At 41.2% G+C, this 27,390-nt stretch overlaps 1 protein-coding gene across 3 annotated transcripts; it reads right to left on the bottom strand.

The window, feature by feature from the left end:
- Positions 1-20,885: 20,885 nt before the first annotated feature.
- Positions 20,886-26,881, bottom strand: LOC149390178 (Cyclophilin-like peptidyl-prolyl cis-trans isomerase family protein). Of its 3 annotated transcripts, none has more exons than XM_089619280.1 (14): positions 26,828-26,881; positions 26,350-26,471; positions 26,193-26,247; positions 25,785-25,873; positions 25,434-25,458; positions 25,098-25,136; positions 24,461-24,578; positions 24,198-24,325; positions 23,732-24,059; positions 23,339-23,463; positions 22,850-23,054; positions 22,126-22,773; positions 21,979-22,032; positions 20,886-21,532 (listed from the first exon to the last, which is right to left on the bottom strand). In XM_089619280.1, the coding sequence occupies exons 2-14, from the start codon at positions 26,425-26,427 to the stop codon at positions 21,211-21,213; spliced, it is 2,214 nt and encodes a 737-aa protein (XP_089475406.1). In that variant the 5' UTR covers positions 26,428-26,471; positions 26,828-26,881; the 3' UTR covers positions 20,886-21,210. The 3 variants fall into 3 exon arrangements, with proteins under 3 accessions (XP_089475406.1, XP_089475405.1, XP_089475408.1); XM_089619279.1 differs by having other exon boundaries at positions 21,979-22,047; positions 26,828-26,879; XM_089619282.1 differs by lacking the exons at positions 25,434-25,458; positions 25,785-25,873; positions 26,193-26,247; positions 26,350-26,471; positions 26,828-26,881 and adding an exon at positions 24,964-24,995 and having other exon boundaries at positions 21,979-22,047; positions 25,098-25,117.
- Between the last annotated feature and the right edge of the window lie 509 nt (positions 26,882-27,390).

The following is a 27,390-nucleotide window of genomic DNA, read 5'->3' as shown; positions in this document are numbered from 1 at the left end:
GGGCCGGGGGAAGATTCACTCAGCCATTGGCCGAGTGAACTGTTGGGCCGGATGTGGTTGACTCGGCCCTCAGCCGAGTGAGATGCCTGGGCCCGGAGAAGATTCACTCGGCCAGTGGCCGAGTAACTGCTGGGTCGGATGATGTTGACTCGGCACTCGGCCGAGTGAGACGCCTGGGCCAAGAGAAGATTCACTCGGCCATTGGCCGAGTGAACTGCTGGGCTGGATGATGTTGACTTGGCCCTCGGTCGAGTGAGACGCCTGGGCCGGCTGAGCTTCACTCGGCCATTGGCCGAGTGAGAGGCTTAGGCCGGACGAGGTTCACTCGACCATTGGCCGAGTGAGAGGCTTGGGCCGGACGAGGTTCACTCGGCCATTGGCCGAGTGAATGGCTTGGGCCGGACGATGTTCACTCGACCATTGGCCGAGTGAATGGCTTGCGCCGGCCAAAATCCGAGCGAATTTGGGCCGGCCATTGGCCAGGTGAGTCCGTCCGGTCGCTCGAGCGGCCGATAGCATTGTTGGGTCTTCCGGGGCCGATAACATTAGCCCCCCGAGTTTGCCACCGGGCGTAGCCCGTGTCGTAAACTCAAGCGAGATCCGCCCTTCGTCGTCTCGTCAGACCACCTTGTCTTGAATTGGTAAGCCTTTCTCTTTCTTTTAACTTTATTTTATTTGCTTTTCCTTCGTCCTTTCTCGATGCACGTGCCCATGGACCCCACCAACCACCTGTCGGGGTGTAGGACCATCGAGGATGACCTTTATCCTTTACTGGGGAATCAAAACGTGGACTTGGACAGTTTTTAAGCACAATTCTCGTCTCCCTCGGTTACCTACAATGCACCGCCTTCGTTCTCTTCGAGCAATAGCGTGGTAGAGATGGTTGGGGGTGACTTTCCTTCGTTCGAAGCGTGGCTGGTAGGCGAGGAAGAGGACGCGCGCGCCGGAGACGTCGCGCACACAGTCCGGACCGCTCAGGAGGACGCCGGTGAGTCTCCCAGCGCGGTCATGGGCGACGCTGCCTCGGCCGCTGCTGGCGTTGGGGGAGACTCCTTCCAGCCAGGCGGGGACAATCGGCCGGTCCTAGGGGGCGTCGGCGATGCTTGCGGCCCGGGTGGGTGCGCGCTCGGCGAGGCGGGCCCAGGCGAAGACGCGCCGGCCCTAGGCGGCCTCGTCTTGGATGGAGGCGCCACCAGTGGAGGTCCCCCTCGACTAGGAGGGGGTGTTTGGATGCATCTAGGCGGAGCTGGTGGGGCGCACATCTCGGGACGAGCCGCGCCCGGCGAGCTGAGCGCCGGAGATGGCGCGCCGGCCCTGGGCGGCGGCGTTAGGGTGGATGTCGGCGCTGGGAGGGACCCCACCCACTCGGGTGGGGCTGTTTGGCAGGTGGATGACGGCGACGGAAGCTCGGGGAGCCTGGGCCCGGCCGTGCCTGAGGGGGCGCACATCAGTGGAGGACCGCCGGAGGTGGGTGATGCTGCCGGCGTTGGCGCCGGCACCGGGGGCGAGGAGCGCCGACCGGTTAGCGCCGGGTGTGGGGTGACGGCCAGCCCGGGTCCCCTGCAAACCCTAGATCCTGTCGGGCCGGGCCTAGATGAGGGAGACCCATCCCGCTTGGGCCGAGCGCACACCGAGAGAGCAGCCCGGTCGGCCCAAAGCCGGGCGGGCGCGAATGACTGCATGGGCCGGGCCTTCGCGAGGATGGCCCGCCCGTCTTAGAGCCGTGCGCACATGACGGGCCCGCTGCCGGGCCGACCATTGGGGAAGCAAGGCCCATCATGCCGGGTAAGCGCGCGGGTGCTCTGGACGGGCCGGTCTTGATGGGCCCAAGCCCCGCCGGGCTTGACACACAGAAGGAAGGTCCCACCGGGTCGGGCACGCGCGCAAGGGACCGGGCGGCCCGGTCGGGTGATCGTTGTGAGGAATCCGTCGAGCCGAGGATTGCTCCCGACGCGAGGGCTCGGGCGAGTCATCGAGTCGCCACGCCGCGTCGACCGCCGCCGCCATTTTGACCGTGCAGGAGGAGGAGCGCGCCTCATCATACCCTATCAGGGAATTGGCGATTCGAGGCGGCTTTGACTGTTCCGGAGTCGACTTCTCGAGCTCCCTTTCTCTTGCCAGCTTCAGGGGCTTGAGGAAACGATTCCACATTCCGCTATCTGTGTCGTTATTGCAACCGCTACCTAACGACCTTCCGACTCGTCCGCGAAGGGGATACGCCGCTATCCACGAGGCGAGTCTCCACGGGGGGTTACGGCTACCTTTCCAACCCATGATCCAAGATCTTTTGGTCTGACTAAACGTCCACACGTCGCAGATGTCTCCATATTTCTACCGCGTGGTGGCGGCGTGCCACATGATGCTTCATCGAGCGAAGGGCCAGGCCGTGACGGCCGATGACATCAGGAATCTTGTGTTCGTCAACGACGTCCCCGTGAAGCCTGGCTTCTACAAGGTCCAACATCGCAAGCATTTTCCCATACTCACCAAGCTATCTTCCAAACACCGTTACCCTTGGGTGTGGGTATCCGAATCCGCCTTTAGGGCGGCGCCTCTCGTCTTTGGCCCTGCGGTCGACTTCCCGGCCGACCGCAGCACTGAGAGCTCTGAACTCACGCTTGTGATCGGAGTTGTTCCGGATTTGAGGCAACAAGGGTCGCTGTTCGAATCCCCAGATCTCATGGCAACTATCGGATGTTGTTCCCGGCGATGAAACTCCCCAATGCCCTGGCCTTGGCTCGGAGGTCGTGGGGGACCCCGAGTCTGAGGCGGGAGGTTCGTCTGCTCCCCTCCCCGAAGCGGAGGGTACCAACCATACATATGCTTTTGTGCTATCGCAGCTTTCTGTTGTTTAAGCTTATTGTTACGTTCTAACTGATTGACGTCTTTTCTTTCCTTTTTTGGCAGATACCATGGTCCGGGATCGTTCACGTGCACGAGTGCCAAGGGTAGAACCTACTGCCGAAGCTGTGGCTGCGGCTCGTTCCCTAGTTGAGGCTCGTTGCGGGGGATCACCAGTGCGGGCGAGGAACGAGGCGATCTCTTCGAACAAGCGACCGTCGTCGTTGATCTCCCTCGGTTCACCCTCCAGCCATAAGCGTGCTCATACGTCGACAGCGCCAGAGGGCATGGATTCGATGCTCTTAGCAGAGGTGGCGGAGCTGAGAGGTCAATGTTCCCAGGGAATCCTTGAAACCTCCCTGTGAGATTTTAAGCGTCTCCTGACAACGAGCAACCTCGAGTACTTCCAAAACGGGATCAGCGATGCTCGAAAGGTACGATCCGCTTGTTTGACTTACATGTAGCCATTAGACTTACTCTGATTGTACGTACACCACCCTTTTTTTAGATGCTCGCACGTCAAGAACGAGGTGACCGCATTCTCTGGGACCTGTTGCGGCGAATGCAGATCATGAAGAGGGACATGGAGAGCGCGGCGGCCGACCACGCCGCTGCTCTAGTGGGGGTTTGGACTGCCCAAGAGTTTTAGGCGCTCGAGGAGGAGTCGAAGCGAACCCGCGAGGAATTGACGGCGGAGAGATCACTGCGTGTGGCTGAACAGGCGTCTCGAGAGAAGGGGGAGCAAACGGCCGACACTTTCTTGGGGGAGACGAAGAAACTTCAAGCGGCGCTCTCAAGCCGAGACGAGGAGCTGAAGATCGTTCATGCTCGACTATCGGCGAGCGAGATCTCCCGGGTCAAGGCAGAGAGGGAGAGGGATTCTCTGCTAGTGGAGATGCAGACCCTCATCGAAGAGAAGGACGACGCCGTGCGATCCAAGGTAGACCTAGAGGATGATTGGGACCTCGCGTTGGAAGAGGCTCGTTACGCGGCGGCCATACGAGTTCGAGACGCGACCGCGAAGGAGAACGTGTCTCGCGGGACCACCTTTTCCTTCTTCAATGCCATGTTTCCTCCTCTGGACGATGTGCCACAGGTGGATGACCCGCGTCCCCAGGTTCCCACGGAGGCTGCTCAATCGACGAACTGCCCGCTCGACGGAGATGCCACCGATGGGTCGGGCGCCCCTTTCCCCGAGAACGATGAGGAGCAGATCGACTTCGGTTCCGAGTATTCGGCTTTATTTCAGTTTCCCGCGCACTTGTTTAGAACTTGCCTTGTTTCTCCTTTCGGATATTTGTTATATTTTCTTTTGTTGGATATTTGTCATATTTCATTTTCTTCCCGTTGGGTTGTTTATGCAATATTGCTTGTTTTAGCTACAGCTTTTTCCGGTTTATCATGCATCTTATTTTCTCGATTTACTATGCTTAGCGTAATCAATTCGCGTAACCCGACTAGTGCGTGTCTTAAGATCCCCGGTTTACTATATCCCGGTTTACTATATCTAGTGTAACCGGCTTGCACGGCTTAGTGCCACACTTGGTGGCGAGGTTTTCCGCGGACGCTGGCTAGACCAATTTCGCCGGGCAGATGCGAGTCTTTGTCGTTCATTTGTGACTCGCTGCCTATCGGCGCGTGTGGGCTGAACGGTTGTCACGCCCATCTTTCGGCATGTACGCTACCTGTCGGCGTACGTGTTGTGTGCCAGAACAGGCTCGAGGCGAGCGCAGTTCCCAGCGAGTGCGATACCTGTCGGTACACGTATCACGTTTTGGGTTTTGGCTGCCAAGATCAATGGTCCGGTGCGCGGACGCGATCAGTCGATGCCCCGCTACCTATCGGCGTGCGAGGCGTGGAATCGTGCGAGAGCATCGCGCGAAAGATGTGTAGGGTCAAAGGTCCGGTGCGCGGATCCGACCCATTGACGTTTCGCTACCTCTCGGTGTGCGAAGCGTTGAATCATGCGAGGGTGTCGCACGAAAAATGTGTACCTGTTACCCATTAGCCCCCCGAGTTTCTTGTGTACTCGTAGAGGGGAATAGAAATTATACTATAGGATAAAGGTTTCGAAGTGAAATGTAATCCGATTACCGTGTCAAAATAGTTAAAAATTACATTCCCAGGCCACTGGCCTTATTTGAAATTTGAAATTGTCTTTCGCTAAAATCATAAATAGGACGAAAACAATCAAACATAAAGAAAACGGGAGCGGCCTTCTATTGGTAGTATTGCCGCAGATGCTCCGCGTTCCATGGGTGGGTGAACACGAGCCCTTCTAGGTTCTCGAGCTCGTATATGCCGATGTGTATGGCTCGGTGCTCGCGGTACGGGCCTTCCCAGGTGGGGCCCAGGACTCCCGCATCCTGCACTTTGGTGTTTTGGAACACCTTTCTGAGGACGAGGCTCCCGCCCCTTGGCCGAGTGAAATTGAGCCGGCCATTGGCTGAATGAGGCTCACTCGGTCAATGGCCGAGAGAAGTTGGGTCGGCCATTGGCCGAATGAGACTTGATCGGCCAATGGCCGAGCGAGAAGCTTGGGCCGGATGAGGTTCACTCGGCCATTGGCAGAGTGGAATGCTTGGGCCAGATGAGGTTCACTCGGTCCTCGATCGAGTGAGACGCCTGGCTGGGAGAAGATTAACTCGGCCATTGGCCGAGTAAACTGCTGGGCTGGATGAGGATGACTCGGCCCTCGGCCGAGGGAGACGCCTGGGCCGGGAGAAGATTCACTCGGCCATTGGCCGAGTGAATTGCTGGGCCGGATGATGTTGACTCGGCCCTCGGCTGAGTGAGATGCCTGGGCCGAGAGTAGATTCACTCGGCCATTCGCCGAGTGAACTACTGGGCCGGATGATGTTGACTCGGCCCTCGGCCGAGTGAGACGCTTGGGCCGGGTGAGATTCACTCGGCCATTGGCCGAGTGAGAGGCTTGGGCCGGACGAGGTTCACTCGGCCATTGGCCGAGTGAATGGCTTGGACCGGCCAATGGGCGAGCGAATTTGGTCCGGCCATTGGCCGGGTGAGTCCGTCCGGTCGCTAGAGCGGCCGATAGCGTCGTCGGGTCTTTCCGGGCCGATAACAATCATTTGAACCGAGAGAACTCAGTGTCAACCCTTTAGTGTAGTCAGTTGACATTAGGTTAGAACTTGGAAAAGGTTTGTGAACTTTTGAGTCCAAGTATGTTGGCTCAAGTTTTGTTCATTTGGATCCATGAGGTCACTACCACAAGCATGCTGGGCATCCGGGATCGGGCGGTGAACTAAAACTTTCGTCGATTATGGATATGCACCTAAAAAGCCTTATGTAAAGTCATATATGTGGAACATGAGCGAGGGTTGATCACTTAGTAAGAGCATTATACACTTGCAGAAGGTGTACGACGTGGATAGGCTTTGGTTTGGATAGATGCGTCGTTTAAGGACCGTTGCAATGCACTAGTCGAGGCCGCTTATGATGGTCACAGTGATGCTTGATCTAATATCCTGAAGTAATCATGGACTTCTAGATCATGTTATCGGCTTCTTTGACTCACCACGTTAAGGGCTAGTTATACGCTGATCAAATAGGTGTCTTGGGAAGTCGGGACATGATTGTAGAAGAAAGAGTTTTACAGATATGGAATTCAACCTTCCTGAAAGAAGGTTAATGATCTCTCACCTAAGGGTTGATTCCTGAACCGATTGATTGTGCACACTTCCGAAGTTGGCTTACGTTCGGTTGAATCTTTCGCTGAGGAAGCAACGATGCTTAGGGCTTGTATGTAACGAGAAAGGTATAACCGAACAAATTGACCTATCTCGATACGGGCAAAACATGGAGGATCATGATCACGTACTGACTAAATCAGTGGACACTCGTTACGATGAGTAAATATAATTCTAGTATCAAAGTTGGGTTCAGTCATGGATTACATGGTGGAGTATTCTAAGGGACTAGACAATTCGATTAGAAAAGAAAAAGGAATATTTTGTCTTTTATCGAGATTGTTAAGCTTCAACTACTAGGTCCATTGTCCCCGATTCGGCTTTGATGAAGGCGGATAAGAACGTTAATATAATAGTATGTATTATTATTATTATCTCACTTGTTGTAATAGTGATTGACAACATTAATTCCAAAAAGGGAAGTTTGGGAATTAAATAAATATTTATAGTAAAGCTGTTTATTTATTGCTAGATCAAGTAAATAAACTTATTATTTATTGTTGCACAAGTAAATAAGTGTTTAATGGGCTTAAATCTATTGGGCCTTGAAAAAGCAAAAAAATCGCCTACCCCCTACGGTGTTGGACGTTTTTTTCACTAGTGTGGTAACCAGTATTTTTTCTGTTTTTCTGTTCTTAAATTTTGGATAATAAATAAGAGATATATTTTCCTATATTCTCTCCTAATAGTTAGGCTAAATATTAGGAAGATATTTAGGAGAAAATCTAAGAGAATATATTTTCCTAGATTTTCTCAACAGCAAAATATTTTATACTGTTGTATAAAATAAAATCCTAGATACTGATCTGACGGATGAGAGAAAAAATAGGATTCACTTGTTGAGATCCAATGGCTGAGATTTAATCCACTAGTGTGAACACAATAACATGAAAGAATATCTTTTAGAATATTCTGAAATATTCTATAAAGATACTTTTTAAACTGCTATAAATAGAGGGCTGATGTGAATCAAAATTTAACCTAATTGCCAAGGAATTTCTCGGCCTCTCTCCCTTGAGTGTGCCAACCTAATTCATCTACTCCTTCCCCTCGGAATTTCTTTAATTCCATTCTTAGAAATAAGAGAGAAAGATCGGAAACACCCCGTTTCCAGATCTAGTGAGATATAACGAAGCCCACTCTTTTGTCTTATCTTCCTCGACGATTATGTTTCGGAAGACTTTGGTGTCATCACATCGAGTCCTTGAAGAAGGAGCTCCATATCTGATCCTGTGGAGGCTTGTATGTTCAAGTCGAATACGGATTGTGAAAGCTTTCGGTTCGTGAGCCAAAAACTGTAAGTTTTCTTAAATACGTCTCTTTTATGATATGGTTTCTTGATGAAGTTTTTTATGATTAATTAATTAAGTAATCTAGATCTTGTTTAATAACCATGTTAATTATTAGCTCTTGTTAGCGTAATTATTATTTTCCGTAATTAATTGGTTATTTAAGGTGCAATAATCACCAACAAGTGATATCAGAGCTAGTTGATTACTTAATTAATCGATTCTTTCTAGTAATTAATTTTAATATGGTTTTTATGAATTTATATTATGATATGTTATTCTTATTCATTCAATTAAGTATGATATGATCTGTGAATTGTGATTCGTGATTGATCGTAGATTTTTTATTCTCACATTTCTAGAATTGTTGTTAAACCCGAAATTCAAAGGGTATAGGATTTTTGTAATTTTATTTAAAATACTTGCTATAATCCGATCGTCGTGAAATTCAGAGAGCTGACTACCCAGTGCGAGATAAGATGATGGTCCGAAGCACAACCCCATCAAAATTCCAGAGATCCACCTTTGACGAAGAAGACGAATTTCGTGACATCCTTGTCACAAAATTCCGCCTACCCCTTAGATAGGAGTCTCGGATTTTTTTGCCCCCTTGGCTCTTTGTCCGAGCTAACTTGTTGAGCCCTAACTTGGCAAGTGGGCTCAAGGATTCGACTGGTTCAAAGCCCGTTAGCCCGGTTGGGCCCAAAAGCCACAAACCGATTTTTATAAAAAAAAAAAAAAAAAAATTGATGTTAAATTATTTTTTTGACAACTTTGGAAAAATAAATAATCTTTGACATTGATTTATTTTTCACTTGAGACATAGAATGTGCTCAACAAGAATCCATGAACTAATGTGATTGAGTTCATCAAGTTAGATTTATGATAATGAGTTAGGATACGATCAATCCGAATCAAAACCATATATGTTTTGTCATGCTTGTTTAATTAATTGCTTTGTCATGTATGATATATCTTGAAAAATTGTTTTGGGTTATCATGGGCTTTCATTTATTATATGTAACTTATCTAATATGATTAGGATAGTTTTTAATAAATGAGTTAAATGGATCGAGAAGCTTTGTCACCAAGCCGATAAGAGGCTAAGCTTGGGGGTTAATAAAAGACTGTCTTCCCTCCTCGCTGGAAGCTTTTTCTGTGAAGGAATGCTATTAGGATAATCAAGACTAGATGTCACGATACTCCTAATCTCTAAGCTATATCGAAAGTTGATTTTTTAAGGGTACCTTAGGAACACTCAAGGTTTTAATATGATTAGATAATTCGAGTGGATCACCTAGATTAAAGTTAATGCTATGAGATAAAAAAAAATACTGAAAGTATATTGGGTCGTAGACCTTCAACATTGCCACAACACCGTGAGGATGAAAGATCCATGCTTGATCGGCAGTCTTTTAGACATGGTGATCTGCTCCTAAGGACAGGCTTTTCTGATTCCAATAACAAGGTTGTGTCTCTAGCGATAGGTGGAGGAGTTTAATTCGGCGTGTATTGGCTAAGTCAGTGCATTCGGGTGATATTCTTTCTGCTGAAATGTTGGGTTGACTCATGCGTGAATCCAGCCGGTGGTTGCTCACGTGGTCAAAGATTCCTAATTAATTGGTAGTTAATGAACATAGTTATGAAGTGTCATGAACCACGATTGTTCACTAATCTGAGATGGTTCTCGATTTTCACTAGGTGCACTCCGTTACGCCACCATAGTGAGACGGGCTGTGGCTATTGTGGATTACCGTGGAATATAAAAAAATGGGTTCTTTTCTTTAGGATTTTATCTCGTGCTTGGTTGCATTATATTTTTATTTTCCTAAATCTTATCGATAGCTTGTTTCTTTTCATATTGCTAATATATGTATGCTTTTATATTTTTAGTAATCACGTCGAACCCTATTATGGCTTTGTTGTCGAAAGACGTCCTAACTGGTGAGAAATTCCCGAAATGGAAGTCTAACCTGAATATTGTGCTAGTGAGTGAAAGCATTCGCTTTATCCTCACTGAGGAGAAACCTGCCTTTCCTAATTCTACTGCTTCCCAAGTTCAAAGGGAAGAGTATGATAGGTTGAACATGGCTAACAACAAAGCCATGGCCTACGTGCTCGCAAGCATATCTGATGCGTTGCGAACAAAGTTGGAAGGAAAGGAGACTACTGTGGAGATCCTTGACTCGCTGCGGGAAATGTTTAGGATGCAAAGCGAGCAAGCCCGTATTGAACTCACCCGTCAGTGCACTAGCACTAGGATGATTGCGGGAACTCCTGTGAGGGATCATGTCATGAAAATGACTAATTACTTCACAAAAGCTGAACTCCATGGGGCTTTGATGGATGAGGTCACTCAGGTGGAAATTATCCTGAATTCCCTTTCGAGTGATTTCATACAATTCACGTCGAACTATATCATGAATAAGTTGACATATGGAAGCCTCAACTATTGAATGAGTTACAGACTTTCGAGTCTATCACTCGTCAAGGAAAGAACAAAGGATCGGCTCTATATGCTGACAAAAGTTCTTTGCCAAAATCCAAGAAGAACATGTCTTCTAGAGCCGGGTCATCAAAGGCACATCCTAGTACTTCGAAGGGGAAAGCTCCCGCTAACAAGGAAAGGAGAAACTTCAAGAGAAGTGGAAAAGAAAAAGAGAAGAAGCGTGAAATGGTGGGCAAATGCCACCACTGTAACACTGAAGGCCATTGGAAGAGGAACTGTCCTTTGTACATAGTCGAGCTTGAAAAGAACAAGAAGAATTCTGGTAATGTACCCAAAAATTCATGATATCGTAAAATTTTTTATAGGATAATTATTCATGAGCATACTTCTTTTCTTATTCCAGAATAGATATGGATGAACACGATGGTGTTGGTGAGCTTGCTGGGCATTGTCGGATTCAGGCCCGAATTATTGAGAAGCTCATGCTCCAGCTCAAGATCTAAAATTTCCCGCTAGGTTTATTACTTTCATTTTTTTAATTTATTTTTCAACATAAGAGTTGTGTCACAAATAATCCGAGGTTTTCTGGACTGTAGTCTTTTATGTTATTCCAGATAGGATGAATCTTTTCTTTCTTTATGTTTTACTACATTATTTGTGAACATATGAATGTGTCATTAAATATTTCTCTACTCATTTATGAATTGACTAAAATTGCCTTTATGGTATTTGAATATGCATAAATGCTTAAGCCTTAATTAAATATAGAATATGAAGGACTGTGTTTCCGTTCATTAACTATATAGGTGCACAATATTATATTATCCGAGTTAATAATCTCTGTTAGAATTTTAATTAGCTTTTACTGCTTTATTAAAATTGCTATTATAAATGTGTTTTATGAAATAATAAGAACTATTAAGAACACTGGTAGTGTCTAAATAATTATCTCATATCGACAAATGATTTGTGTGATTAAGAGATAATAAGATAACATAATTTTAAAGTTAGCGTTGATGATACATTGATTGAGTGGGAGGATCTTTATAAGAACCTAGACACTCTAGTTCAATAACTAAGTGGGAGCTTCCTTGAATGGAACCTAGTCACCAGAATTGATTAAGTGGGAGCATCCTTTATTGGATCCTAGTCACTAGAATCATAATATTGAGTGGGAGCATCCTTTAAAGGATTCTAGCCACGATTGTTCAACGAATTTAATGGGAGCATCTTTATAAGAATCTCGCCATTATTGAACAATATAATGAAAGCAATGTCCTTCACAAGGCTGTTACCATCATTTATGATGGATCCTGACTAATATTGTTATCATGACAATAATATGAATGGAAATGTAATTAATTATTGACTTTCCATAAATAATCAATTAATAAGCATCTTTAATGAATCTTGCCGCTATTGAACGAATTTAAAATAGCTTAAACCTTCAATAGATTTTATGCATCATTTATGATGAGATTCTTAATTGAATCTAATAAGCGCTATTAAATCGTACAATAAATGGAAGTATGCATTACTTGCCATTAAGTAGAAAGCATCCATTCATGCATCCTTGTCTTTAATCATCAACAAAATCTTTCATTAAATGAACGTATTGATCTTTAATATTCAAGAACAAACTAACTTGTTTTAAGTCATTAAACCCTTATTTAGTAGATCAACCTGTCAAGCTATTAGCTTGAAGGATTTGAGAGATCTATAAATTGATCAATGCATGTGTTCGAACAAGCGGATTGGTACTTAAGGGATTGAGCCCTTGAGAAGAAACATTGGCAACGATGTCGCTCTTCTCTCTGATACCACGAACCAATTCATTTGGGATCTTATTTAAAATAAGATGAACTGTCCTTTGAGGAACATATTATGTTGACTTTGGATCTAAGTAGTTAGATACTACTGAACCTTTTATTAAAAGGTAGATCTTTAAAAACGAACAAATAATCATGAGGACTCTTGGATTTTTGGTATAATGGATATTCTTGGAATATTCTATATGTGTTATTATTATATACGTGTCATTGAGAAAGTTATTACCGTTGTGTAATAGACTTAATGATGACACGATTGACTGAGCTAAAATAATTTCTGAAACTTGAGGTTTAGAAATGACAAGCTCGTTCCATAAATGTCTCAAACATACTTATTGTGATAAGGTATGAGCTCAAAGTTAAGGCTAAAGACATTGTCGATAAGTGGACTATAAATTAGCCCTTTTGACAACGTCAAATTTCCGAGAATACTAACGAGTGTTTTAAAACACTGTAATATTCTGGAAATAGTGAGATACATAATTATTTAATTGTAAATCCTTTAAGTCATGTATATTGAATATGACTTGACCAACAAGGATGCACAATAAATAACTAAGTAATGGAAGAAAATAAAGTTTGTATTGAAACATATTTAATCACACTATGGTTAGTGGTGACGAGATCTGAGCATCCAATGGTGCAAATTGTTGAAGGCACCAATAGATGTACACCAACGAATAGGGTAACTTCGTATCTTTAGATATGAAGTCTGGTGTATATCTGAAACATGCAAAGTGTTAGAATTTTCTAAAGTAAATTGATTTACTAAGAACAAAATGACTTGACCTTAAGAGGTAAGTCAAGAATACTTGCATGTTATCGTGAACTGTGGATATATATTTGGGATATAAGTCGAATCGACATAACTTATGGAGTATGATAAAATTGAGAATCCATAGGAATCTCAATCCTAGGTCAAAACTTCTGAAACTATCTTTACGATGGCTACGAATAAATTGGCTCATGATATCTTATCTTCTCTGGTCAAAGTGGGAGATTGTTAGGAATATTGCCCACTAGAAGATGATGATTACTAAATAAGATAAGAAGTTACTTTATTAGCATCATATGATTAGTGGATTGAGGTCTGATAACATTCAGAATCAATAACATCTATCATCCATAGTCTTCGTATCAAACTGAATCGCATGTTGGGCATCCGAGATCGGGCGGTGAACTAAAACTTGGTCAATGACTGATATGCGCTTGGAACGCCTTATCTAAAGTCATATATGTGGAACATGAGTGAGGTTGATCACTTCGTGGGAGCATTATACACTTGCAGAAGGTGTACGACCTGGACAGGCTTTGGTTTGGATAGATGCGTTGTTTAAGGAGCGTTGCGATGCACTAGCCGAGGCCGCTTATGATGATCACAATGACGCTTGATCTAATATCCTGAAGTAATCATGGACTTCTAGATCATGTTAACGGCTTCGTTGACTCACCACGTTAAGGGCTAGTTATACGCTGATCAAATAGGTGTCATGGGAAGTCGGGACATTCTAGAAGAAAGTGTTTTACAGATACGGAATCCAACCTTCTTGAAAGAAGGTTAATGTTCTCTCACCTAAGGGTTGATTCAAGAACCGATTGATTGTGCACACTTTCGATGTTGGCTTACGTTCGGTTGAATCTTTCGCTGGGGAAGCAACGGTGCTTAGGACTTGTATGTAACGAGAAAGGTATAACCGAACAAATTGACCTATCTCGATATGGGCAAAACCTGGAGGACCATGATCACGTAATGACTAAATCAGTGGACACTCGTTACGATGAGTAAATAATTCTAGTATCAAAGTTGGGTTCAGTCTTGGATTACACAATGGAGTATTGTAAGGGACTAGACAATTCGATTAGAAAAGAAAAAAGAATATTTTATCTTTTATCGAGATTGTTAAGCTTCTACTTCTAGGCCCATCGTCCCCAATTTGGCTTCGATAAAGGCGAATAAGAACGTTAATATAATAGGATGTATTATTATTATAATCTCACTTGCTGTAATAGTGATTGACAACATTAATTCCAAAAAGGGAAGTTTGGGAATTAAATAATTATTTATAGTAAAGCTGTTTATTTATTGCTAGATCAAGTAAATAAACTTATTATTTATTGTTGCACAAGTAAATAAGTGTTTAATGGGCTTAAATCTATTGGGCGTTGAAAAAGAAAAAAATCGTCTACCCCCTACGGTGTTGGACGTTTTTTGCACTCGTGTAGTAACCAGTATTTTTTCTTTTTTTCTGTTCCTAAAATATAGGAGAATAAATAGGAGATATATTTTCCTATATTCTCTCCTAATATTGAGGTTAAATATTAGGAGGATATTTAGGAGAAAATTTCTTAACAGCAAAATATTTTATACTGCTGTATAAAATAAAAACCTAGATACTGATTTGACGGATGAGAGAAAAAATAGGATTCACTTGTTGAGATCCAATGGCTGAGATTTAATCCACTAGTGTGAATACAATAAAAGGAAATTATATCTTTTAGAATATTCTAGAATATTCTATAAAGATACCTTTTAAGCTGCTATAAATAGAGGGTTGTTGTGAATCAAATTTTAACCTAATTGCCAAGGAATTTCGTGGCCTCTCTGTTGATTGTTCTAGGGTTTAAGAAAAAGTTTAACGCTTCAGGTACGCGGCGGAATTTTAAAAATTTTCTTTTGACAAGTAAAACGATTTTACTAACCTAGACAAAGAACAAGTACACGTAAATAAAAACTATTATGAGCATTATAAATTTACTAACCTTTTTAGAAGCTTAAACGTTGAGAAGCTTTTGGAAAGTTGCAACGTTCGTCTCCCCTCGCAGCACGTCTCTCTTCCTTCCTCGGCAACACGAGCAACCACGACAGTTCCTATTTTGCTTGCCTTGGCCGCCCATGTCCTTTCCTCTTAGAGGAAATTTGTTTCCTCTTTTTCATTTGGCAAGTATCTTCATACATTAATGCACAAAATAAACTCTCTTTCACACTATGGGCTGCACGAATTTAGTCTCCCATTTCCTTGGGTTGGACGGCCAAAAGGCTTCTAGAAAGCCTTTCTAGATTTTTCTTTACTTGTTCATAACAACATAAGAAAAGCCCATTAAGAATTTTCAAGTAAAATTCTATGAAATGAAATTAATTCACAATGCCCAATGAACACATCATGGCCGAGTGATTTGTGTCATCATATGGCCATGTCAAAAAATTTATTGACATTCATTTCAGGCCATGTCCAAAAGACAAAATTACCCTTTCGACAATTTTCGTAAAACTTGTCTCGTTCTTGTTTTGACTTAGCTTCTAGTTTAACTATTCCTACTCGATGTGATTTGTGACAGTGACCTCGTGGATCCAAATGAACAAAGCTTGAGCTAAATACTTGGACTCAAAAGTTCACAAACATTTTCCAAGTTTAACTTAATATCAACTGACTCAACTAAAGAGTTGACACTGAAAATCTCTAAGTTCAAATGAATTTATTTTCTACTCAAGAATTCAACCTTATTGTAATGAGTGGATCCACTGAATATTATCTATGTTTACCCTTCATGAATATCATCAGCTAGTCGGGATTTACAAAATTACCATTTTACCCTTCTAGCTGTTATTTCCTCAACTCCTTTGTCGCTTGTAAATAAGTTAGAAACAATGTATTGACGAGGAGCTAACAAGTCACATTTGTTTCATCCAAAAGAGTCAAGACTCAATTTGGACACTGGCCAGTTCATTTATTCACATTCCAAGGAACAAAGCATGAGGTAATATACATGCATTTCAGCAATCTTGTACATGAATTCCATATCTATGAGAACTTCACAAAGTTACTCATGACATCTTCACAACTTAGTACTTCACCTATAGGGCCTGTTCAGAATCACATAGTGAGTCCGAACTCTGACTTTCTCAAATGAGAATATGTAAGTTGTGAAATGGCATGTCTCATTTTAGGATTAAGGTAAGCACGATGCAATTCATACGTAGTGACTTCGAGACATAAGAGGTTAAATGATTTGTTCTTATTTTGTCTCTAGAAGTGCACTGGTCAATTCAGTACATTCGGAAGATACCTAGAAGAACTATAGAGTCTCCAACTCTCAATGCCCCATAACCAGACATCATAGATTCTCCTAACAATCGTACTGAGGTCAATAGTCCTTTGACCCTTAGATTGCGAATATATCGTTTTAAGCAAACTACGAAGAGTTTGTTCATGCAAATCTACATTTGTCTCTTCGTAAGTTTTTAAGTTTGTTTATGGACTGAAGACTAATGTTTCATCATAAAGCTTCAAACAGACAAGGAAGAATGAATGAGCGTTTCAACTTTTTATTAATGAATAAGCAATTACAAGCAAGAGTCTTCGTGAGACTTTATTACTTTAAATGTACAAAATAAAGGCTACAACTCTTCTTGTGGGCACCATTGACAACACTCTCTCCCTTGAGTGTACCAACCTAATTCATCTACTCCTTCCCCTCGAAATTGATTCCATTTCATTCTTAGAAAAAAGAGAGAAAGATCGGAAACACCCATTTTCCAGATCTAGTGAGATATAACGAAGCCCACTCTTTTGTGTTATCTTCCCCGAAGATTACGTTTCGGACTTTGGTGTCATCACATCGAGTCCTTGAAGGAGGAGTTCCAGATCTGATCGTGTGGAGGCTTGTATGTTCAATACGAAGATGGATTGTGAAAGCTTTCGGTTCGTGAGCCAAAAACCATAAGTTTTCTTAAATTCGTCTTTTTATCTGATACTGTTGCTTGATGAAGTTTCTTATGATTAATTAATTAAGTAATCTAGATCTTGTTTAGTAACCATGTTAATAATTAGCTCTTGTTAGCATAATGATTCTTTTCCGTATTTAATTGGTTATTTTAAGGTGCAATAATCACAAACAAGTTTATTTTGTGCATTGATGTATGAAGATACTTGCCAAAAGAAAAGGAGGAAATAAATCCATAGCATCATGCTATGAGATGGGCGGCAAGCAAGGGGGAAAACAAATGAGGAAACAAATCCAAGGGCTTATGGCAATGAGTTGCACGCCCAAATGGAGAAGAGGAAACAAGGGATTAGCTCATGAATATGTGATATTCAATGGAAAAGAGGAAACTACCTTTTCAAGGCAATCCCTCCTCCTATAAATACTACACCTCATTCACGATGTTGAACACACAACTTTTAGAGATTGAAAGCTTCTCTCTCTAACCTTGGCCGCCCATCCCTCTCTCTCTCTCTCTCTCTCTCTCTCTCTCTCTCTCTCTCTCTCTCTCTCTCTCTCTCTCTCTCTTCTTGCTCTTTTGTTTTGGCACCTAGGTGCATTAGACCTAGCGTTTTGTTTTAGCTCTTTGGCTCAAAGACAAGTTCTTGAGTCATAGTGTTTAAAAGTGCCCACACACGAAATCCTAACTAAACTCGAAAGACTCTAGTGGTAGAAACTATCGGGGTTACTCAGGTTCAAGAAGACACGAAGGAGACGAGCTTAGTGGGGAGACGAGCGATTCAACATTTCCAAAGGCTTCTCAATGGTCAAGCTTCAATCAAGGTTGGTACCGAGTGAAAAATCTTAATAGTTTTTATATTTTAAATTATACGCTCATGCAATTTTTTCTAGGTAGTAAAATTGTTTTACGTGATTCTAAACAAATTTTTATATTCCGTCGCTTGCTGAAATAGGAAGCCCGCTAGGTTAACTTATTGGTTGCCTATAAATACGGCTGGTCCCTAGATCACACGTACTAACTTGTCACTTTCTGATATCCCGTCATCAGAGTGTATCAAGAGAGAAACAAATGGCTCTCTACGGTATAGTGTTGATCTAGAAGATCAACTATCATGGATTTATCAGATACGCTTCCGCTATTGTTTTATGCTTTCTTAATTATTCATATCTAACAAAGAATTCATGTGATTCTAAGGAGGAAATACAAATTCAACCGGGATGATTCACAAGCACCAAAATGTTCATATGTATATATATATATATATATATATATATATATACCAACCTAGGTCATCCTCTTGACCAACACCCAAAATAAAAATAAAATATAGAGATAATATAATAAATGTGTTATAGTGTGGAGGAGAAATAGCTTCGAGAATATAGAGTCAACTTGAGTTTCTAGAGATCAAGGGTTGAAGAATAATAATTCAAGCTTTCTAATGGAGGTTCAATAGAGAGTAGGGACTTTCGCTCGAGTCTTTAATACTCTTAAAAAAATATACAAGATGAGCCCATATCACTAGAATGCGAATTAGTATGTGATTTTTTTTTTTTTTTTGAAATATGATATGGCATGTGAAAAAATAATTTAAATATTGTCGCTTTTCAAAAAGAGATATCAAGTATGTATTAGACTTATATTGTTTCATAAAATTTACATTGTAATTAATTAAACAAGCTACAATTAAAAATAGGGTGATTAAGTTAAATGGCCTCCTGAAAATAAGCAATTTATTTTTAGCCCACATTTAGTTAATTTATGGTAAATAGCCATTAGGATTTATTAACAGTCAAAATTGGACGGAATTGCCCTTTGTTATTCCCGCCCATTATTTTCATTGTAATAATTTAAATGGAAAAAAAAAAATTCGACCATAACTACCTCGCATAAATCAAGTGAGCATTTAAAACTCCATAAATGCATATCTAACCCCTCTCTCATTATCTCTCCAATGTAAATAAATATCAAATCTTCAGAAATTAGAATTCTTTCATTCGTGCATGAACACCGACTCCCCCACCACCACCGCAGTCACAGCTCTTCCAGGCCGCGGCGCGTCACGATTGGCGAGGCCGACGGATTGGCGAGCCTTGTGGAGAAAAAGAGGTTGTCTCTGAACGAGATCTTGGCCGCGAGAAACAGCCCGTGATTCCTCCCCGACGATGGCGCTCAAGGTCACAGCTGTCGATTCCTCCCCGGTGATGGTTTTCAAGATCGGCATGAACTCCGGCAAAGCCTACTTACAAGTGGAACACCATGATTCGAGGTTGTTACATGACCGGGATTGCAAAAGGCCTGCGAGAAGCCATCTTCCTTGGGCTCCGACGCCCAAGGAAGATGGGTCGGTGATTGGTTACGCGAGGAAGATGAGTTTCAATGGTTATTTGGTTGTACAGAATAGGATGATTCGTTTTTGTTCGGATAATGTATATTTGTGTAAATACAAAACATATTTACAATATATTCGTGTCAAAACAAAGCATATTTACAGTATATTCGTGTAAATACAAAACATATTTACAGTATATTCATTGTAAATACAAAGCATATTTAGTATATTCATTGTAAATACAAAGCATATTTACAGTATATTCGTGTAAATAAACTGGAAAAAATTCTGGAAATATTTTGGACGTTCTAAAATTATGAATATATGGAAAACAAAATAATATCAATAAATGAAGAATATTTTCCAAATCCACACGTCCAAAAATTCAAAAAAACTAGGTTAACTACTTTCCTAATCGGTTTGATTCAAAATAAAAATAAAAAAAACCTGCCTAAATGAAACAAATTAGTTAAGTCAACGCTGAAATTTCTCCATATCCACACGTCCAAAAATTCAAAATACTTTCCGAATTCATTTTCAAATTTTAAACAAAAAAACTGACTAAATAAGAAGTTACTAATCCGGGTATACAAGGGCAAATCTGTAAAAAAATCCTTCATAAATGTGCAGTCACGTAAGCAACTAGGCTATTTACGGATTATTAACAAAACGTTGGCCAAAATTAAATTGCTACACATTCCGTAGCTTAAGCAGCCAATTATTTGTTAAAAATATAAGTAGGTGATGTATCATGCTACAACAGACTAGATTTTGCAACCCATGACTCATAGACAATCACAAGTCAGTCGTGCATCTTCATGGAGGGTGGAATAAATGTTTGCCCACATTGTTTCATTAGGCCTCAATATGTATCACTAGCGGTCTCCAAAATCGTAGATATGTGTGACATTTTACAATAAGAGTTGGTAAGACTTTAGTATAATTATTACTGTGGAAAATGTTTTCTGAGATTTATATAAACTTTACTGAATTGAAATTTATATGTATCTGTCGTTCCCAATTGGAGAACGTGCACAAGTGAATGAAATTGAGTAGGGATCATGGTGGCAACAAGAGCTATTGTTGAGCTAAAATACTTAAATGTTGATGATACACTGTGATTATTTATTCAAATGATTATCTTATTGAGCTAAGTTAAGTGGTTCCTCAAATCAGAAATGTTCTCTTATTTCCTCTCACCATATCCCTTCTCGAGGTCGATAAATTTGTTATCGAGAGCTAATATATTCGGTTAACTTTCACATGATCTTGATGAAACAGTCATTTTAGGGCCAGCCCCCTCAATCAATGTATCGGATATTTTTGTATTATTGTTTAATTAGTATATTTTTAGTTTACGTTCGATATTTTTCTTCCCAACATAGGCCCTTTAATCACTCGATGTAGCTCCGTCCTTGTCTCAAGAGCCTTCTATCTAGATTGCCTTGGAGAAAACTATGAATGATAGTGTGGCACGAAGCCAGGTTGGCTTATGTGTGCAGAATAACTTGAAACTAAATATGGTTCTTCATTGGGGGATATCCACATACTTGATTTTGACGCAATTTTAAATTCTTGACATAATTCTTACAAACGAAAAATTTCCTTCCCTCCATCTCCCCCTCCCAATTAACGGTTGGAAACAAAAACGGTACGACTTGAAACATAACCACATAATTTTTGGCATTTAATGAATAAAAAAATAAATGGTTCAATGACTTGAGAGGGAGAAAATATAACATTAAGCGCCAGAGTACTCACTAATTAAACGTCCATATAGTTTCACAAACGAACACCCACCCTACAAGCAAACCTAAACAAAATAAGCACGGAATACCCTTTCCTATTTGTTATTTCGTAATCCATTTAAACTTGAATAAGTCTCGAGTCTCAACAGAGTAGTTAGTGAATATAAAGTTAATGAATACTGATCACTCACTACCACCCAAATTCCCAGTCGGTAAAGAAAAGCTCCAGCAAGATATTAAGTACTAATGAAATATCAAACTACCATGACACACAAAGCCTCTCGGGTGAAGTCTAAGCCCGGGGGCTTGAATCTTGAGACCCGTCATCTTTGTACGAAACTAGACCCTTTGTCCCCACAGGGATCCCGGAGGATGATCTGGACCGGGATCGGCTGTTTCCCATCTGTCGACGCAACGGGGAACCAGACGAGGACCTTGATACCACGGGGCTGCGGCTCCTTGATGGAGATCTCCGCCTCTCGATGCGTGGGGACCCACGTGACCTCAACAGCTCGATTGGAGATCCCGTACGAACGGGGCTTCTGCTACGGCTGTATCGGCGACCGCGGTACCTCGGGCTACGGGACGGAGTCCTACTTCTTCTACTTCTGTATCTGAAAGTCGGCACAGTCAAAACACAAAATCAAGTCACGACTCTAGATATATAGATACTAGTTTATTGCTTAGGGTTATAAATAGTAAAACTAAGAGTGGGGTCTATAAATAGAGGTTCGAAATAAATAATTCTCATTTAGATTCAAGGAATTAGTTTGGTAACGTTTTGGTAGAATTACGGCCTCTTAAATACTTGTTTATTTTGTAAATTGCAGTGTTAGGAACTTCGAGTGGTCCGTGCTCTCCCTACAAATTTCTTCCTCCTAACCTCTCATACACTTTTCATGATGCTCTTCTGTACCAATCCTCTTATAAATAAGCAAATTGAACTTCTAAGTATTATATATTAACCCCTTATAAAATTATTTGAATACTTTAACTTCAAAATTCCTTAATAATAGGTTCTTGTCAGTATTACAAGAAAATTTTCTTAGGAATCACAGACCTGAAAGGTGTTCGTCTTTTTGGTGGACTTCGGTACCGCCTTGGCGAATACCCTCTGTTATTGATGTGCCTGGCAAATGTAAATCGGAATGAAAGTGAAGAAAGAAAGCCTTGAAAAATAATACGGATAAAGAAAAAGCTGATGTACCTATCCCGGTCATTTCGGCTACTGTACCGATAAGAGCGAGAGCGAGAGCGAGAGCGAGAGAGAGAGGGGGTTCTGTATCTGCGGGCATAAGAGTATTGCTGACTGAAACCCCGACCCCGTCTGATGCGCTTGGGAGAGCCGTATGGAGATGCGCTTCTAGATACGCTCCGGATTCCCCTTTCTGATGGTGGTGACCTAGCCGCCCTGCGTACCAGACTAGGGCTTCTGGAGTAGCTGCGTCGACTGTTATTCCTCTTCGGACTCCTACTGATACTCTTCCGACTATCACTTCTTCGACCATATCTAATTGGGCTTCGGCTTTGTGGGGCTCCAACGGGAACTGATCTACGCAATGGCTTTCTCGGGCTTCCTCTGTCAGAGCTCTCCACTGGGCTTGGGCTCAGCCTAACGGGACTCCTGCTGAGACTTCTCCCTCTCGGGCTTTGTACAAGACTGCTTCCACTGACATTTCTATCCCTCCAGCTCCGATCTCGACCGCCAGATGGGCTACCACTGATGCTTCCTGGCAAAGAACGAGGACTTTTACTCATACTTGGATTCTTGTCCATTCTATTCTTCGGGCTCTTCCTCTCAGGACTAATACTCGTGTGCTTTTCTGGGATCCTTTCAGGACTCAAACTTTGGGTCCTGCTTAGCAAAAGTAAAACGTCAATATATAAAAGCCAGCAGCAGGAAAAGGGTGTGGCATGTATAGAATGCAAACCTAGACTTCCGTGTGTGATCGTTGATTGAGTCAGGATGTCTGTGATCGGTTCTATAAGATCTCATGTCTGCTTGAAATCCATTGCTCCTTTGTTCTCCGTTCTCTCGGGGAGACCCTTCCCCATCATTTACCTCCTCTTCCTGCCTTTCTCCATGGTGAACAAACTTATTGTTTCGCGCTCCATTCACAGGAGATTGCTCACTAACTATAAAAAGGAAAAGGCAGCACAATTATTTCAACACCAATAAGCAGTTAAGCATGTAAGAGGCCTCTGGAATTGGTATTTGACAGATAATAATACATATATATATATATATATATATATATATATATATATATATATATATCACATATTACTGTGTGTGTGTGTGTGTGTGTGTGTGTGTAGAGACATACTAACTACCAAGGGAAAACATTTCATCAGCAGCGTCAAATAATCATAATGTTTAGCTATCTTAAGGACGTGTTCAAAAAGACAAGGAACACTACCAGATTGAACCAGAGGTTGCTTTTCATTCATTTGATCTCTCCCTTCGACAGCAAGATCTCCATGTTTTGAAACACCTTCACTTTTACTGCCACTCTCACTATCAGTGTCCGTAGAGATCTCATACCTGAATAAATGAGAAAAACAATTTGTTAACAATGACTTGGTGTTGGGGAGGAAGAGAAAAGAAAAGAAGCTAATTGTAAGATCGAAACTTGTCCAGGGTTGAAAGAAAGGTGTTAATGCTAATGCATACTTGTATTTATGAACCAAAAGTGCCCTGGACCGTTTTCACACTAAAACGCGTGAAAACGAGCGTGCTAGGTCAAAGACGCTATACGAAAATAAAAAAACATGAAGGCCTCAGAATTGCTGATAGATTTTGTTCATATAACCTTTTGGATTTCCGCTTTGATCTCTTATCACGCCGCTTCCGCTTCTTATTATGCCGCTTCGCCCTTTGCTTGTCACGTTTATATTTATCTTTTCTAGAGGACTTTTTTCTTCTTTTACGCCTAGCATCACTTGAAGAACTACCATCTGAGGATGTGGAAAGATCAGAGTCAGAATCACTATCAGATTCTGATGAATAGGATTCAGATTCGGATTCGGAGGAGCTCTCTGAATCGGATGAGTAGTATCTTCGCCTCTTTCTCTTTTTATCTTTAGACTTCTTCGGTTTTGCCTTATGACGTGCTTTCCGACCAAATTTTTTATTTTTTTCTGCAGGAAATAATAATCAGAAAAATTATCCCTCAAGAAAAAAGAACTTAATAAAAATTACCAAAATCCAGTGGAATTAATTCGCTAATATTGAAAATAAACTAAAAACCATACAACTAGCAATTAAGAAATTATTACCCTCATTGTATTCACCACAATATATAATCTTCACAGTTACCAATGGACTCCCATCTTCGTCACCCACATTTTCTATCTTCTTCAGTACATCATAACCATCAACAAGCTTCCCGAAAACAACATGCTTTCTGTAAACCAGAGACAGTTGAGACATTTTTAAGGGATTAACTTTTATCTATTTACAAAAAAAAAAAAAAAAAAAAAAAAAACAGATATTTGAAAGAAAGAAAAAAAAAACTGAATTAAGATATAGAAATATAAACCTGTCAAGGTTATGATCAGAAGAAAAAGTGATGCTGAAATGAGATCCCAGAGAGTCACGGTCAGCAATGGGCATGGATAGAAGGCCAGGTGCATCATGCTTCAGCGTAGGGTATTCATCTGGAAAATATTTTAGCTTGTTAACAGATATGAAGTTGAATAAATAAATACATTAGAATGCATCACCATAAGACAACAGGATCAATTGGAGTAACAACCAAAGACTGAAATGCTATACTGCTAAAGATGAGATTAAAAGATGGGATATCGAAATATTTTAAAGGCCTTAACAGAGTTAGCTATATGTAGAGTAACTAAACAAGTATTTAGCAACTCTTCGAGTGTAAGTTTCAGGATGTCCTGAATTTGACCACAAAGTATCTGACGTTTGCATTAGCAAACGTCTGACATGCAAGATAATTTTTGGTTGAGCAAAGCCACATAAAACTAAGATCAACCACAAAATATAAGTAAATGTTCTCTGAAAATCACGATAGTTACACACCTGATCCATAAATTACCCTGAAAGAAGGATCCCTAGAAACCACGAGAAAAGAAACAAAAGCAGAGAGAGAGAGTGAATGACAGAAAGAAGAGAGGTTGGGAGTAAGAAGGAAAGACTGTTAAAAGGAATCTAACCTGGAAACTTTGGCCCATAGATGCTTTCACCACCAGTCCCTGAGAAATGTAAATATATACCAAACGTAACCAACCAGCCAAGCAAGCACATAAAAATAATATAATGAAAATAGACAAAAATAATACGTAGTTTCCCAGAAAATGAGGGCCAGTAGTCTGCCGGAAAATGTACCCAACCAACCAAGCACACATCAAAACAATCATGAAAAAGTATTGACAAAAAAAAAAGATCAACAGTTGCCCAGAAAATAAGATCAGTAGTCTATCCATCAAACTCAAAGCTCGCAACTCCTACTAATACAAACTAAAAAAAAAAACGGAAGAAACAATATGTACCATTTCTACTGACAAAATCACCTCCCTGCAAAAAAAAAAAAAAAAAAAAAAAAATACCAAACATCAATGTCTATTTATAATACAATTGGATATGATATATGGTTGGAAATGCAACAAGCTTGCTTATCATGTGTCAAGTCTAAGAAGATATACAGCATAGCACGAAAAACCTTAAGACTACATCACAAGAAAAGCAGTCGTGATCATCAGCCCAGCAGCCTACAGCATAAACAAGGGTGACTGACTAAAAGACACACCACTTCTAGGACATGCTTGACCAGAAAACAAAGCATATGCGTAAACTATTATTCACCTTCAGAAGCAATTTCATTTTCAGACAAGACTACAAACCTGAGCCAAATGACCTTTCAAAATCCGATGGAAAAAAGACCCTTTGTAATGTAATGGCTTCCCACTTCGAGGACCAATTCCTTTTTCTCCTGAACATAGAATTAAGAAACCACGAAATTAGAAAAACCAACATACTTTAATTGGTGACATAGTTATCAAAGCATTGGTAAGAGGTATTACAAAGGCATTGGTAAGAGAACCATACAACTACCATCCAGGAAAATTTATGATTCAAAAGAGAAAAAAAAATAATAAAAAAATAAAAAATAAAAAATAAAAAAGATAGCATTAAAGACAAAGGAAGCTTCAACAAGAAAATTGCAATAATCACTTGATGACATAACGATCTGATTCTTAGCAAAAATCTATTTAAATAAAATTGGTGTGAAAAAAGAAGTATGCTTTTACCTGTACACAGCGCTCGAAAGTTTTCCGCTGTCTTCGGAGCAGCATCAAAGAAAAGCTGTTGTGTGAAAACAAAACCATAAAAGAAGGAAGATTTTTATACTGTTACATCGTAAATTAAATGTGAGCAGTTGGAGTTAACTTTCCAAATCGAAGGTACCTCAAAAACTAGCTTTTCAATAGGATCGCCGTCAATAGATACGTCCAGATAAACTAGCGTGTTCTTTTTCTTCACCATTTTCTGACCTCAAGTAAAATACTCAGCAAAGGATGACCATGAACCTGAAAAGTATAAATTGGATATGTCGTCAAGTGTCCAAAACCTTAAACCTAGCCCGAATGTCCAAGCCAAAATATTAGATCAAAAGTTGCATAAAACCATCATATATAAATGGAATATCTCGTAATCGAATTTAGCACAACTATAGTCAATTTTAAGGTCGAATCAACGAAATGGAAAATTCTCATCAATCAGGTAAAAGGACAACAAAATCATCCACAATCGATATCGTCGGAAGATAAGAGATGCAAAATGATTATATAGAAACAATATTATATAGAAATTGATCGAAGAATTGAAAAAAAAAAAAAACAATATTATATAGAAATTGATCGAAGAATTGTAGCACAGAGCTCACCTGAAAAATGCAGAGAACAGGAGGCGAGTTGAAGAGAGTGAAGTTAGAGCCTGGCAAAGATGAAACCTAGCTTTATAACCAAGAGAAGCAACCAGCGTAGGAAATTACAGCTCTACCCTGGTTCTCTGTTCGCTCTTCAATGATACGGACCGTATGTTGGCACACCGGTCCGTTTCACGCTGGAAATTACAGCTCTACCCTGGTTCTCTGTTCGCTCTTCAATGATACGGACCGTATGTTGGCACACCGGTCCGTTTCATTCAATAAAGATATTATATCAAGTTTAAAAAAAATAAAAAAAAATAAAAACGTTTCAATTGTTTTTTATTTAATTTTTCTGATTATTTATATAAATTCCCCCCCTCCCCCAGTCAAGATATTGACAGTGCCCCTGGACTTATAACAATTATTTTAAATTCTTATATTGTTCAAATTATTACCCTTACGTCCAAAACGGAATAACATAAAATGACACAAATTAAAGACTGTTACATAAGATTTTTAACAGGTGCAAGCGAGGTGGGGCAAGCAGCCCGCCAAAGTGCAGACCGCGGCCAACCCTT

This window comes from Urtica dioica, chromosome 7 (assembly GCF_054948205.1).
Source record: "Urtica dioica subsp. dioica isolate 48M chromosome 7, U.dioica_male_clone48M_v1_H2, whole genome shotgun sequence".
Classification (NCBI taxonomy): domain Eukaryota; kingdom Viridiplantae; phylum Streptophyta; class Magnoliopsida; order Rosales; family Urticaceae; genus Urtica; species Urtica dioica.
Note: the sequence above shows the minus strand (reverse complement) of the source record. Positions and strands in the feature narration are given on the sequence as shown.

Bases quoted from the DNA above. Each gene is read 5' to 3' on its own strand.
- LOC149390178 (XM_089619279.1), bottom strand. From the start codon at position 26,427: ATGGTGAAGAAAAAGAACACGCTAGTTTATCTGGACGTATCTATTGAC. The intron at 25,459-25,784 runs GTTTGTAGTCTT...TTTTTTTTGCAG, and splicing joins TGAAAGGTCATTTGGCTCAG to GGAGGTGATTTTGTCAGTAG. The intron at 22,774-22,849 runs GTTTGCATTCTA...TTTGCTAAGCAG, and splicing joins GATCACACACGGAAGTCTAG to GACCCAAAGTTTGAGTCCTG.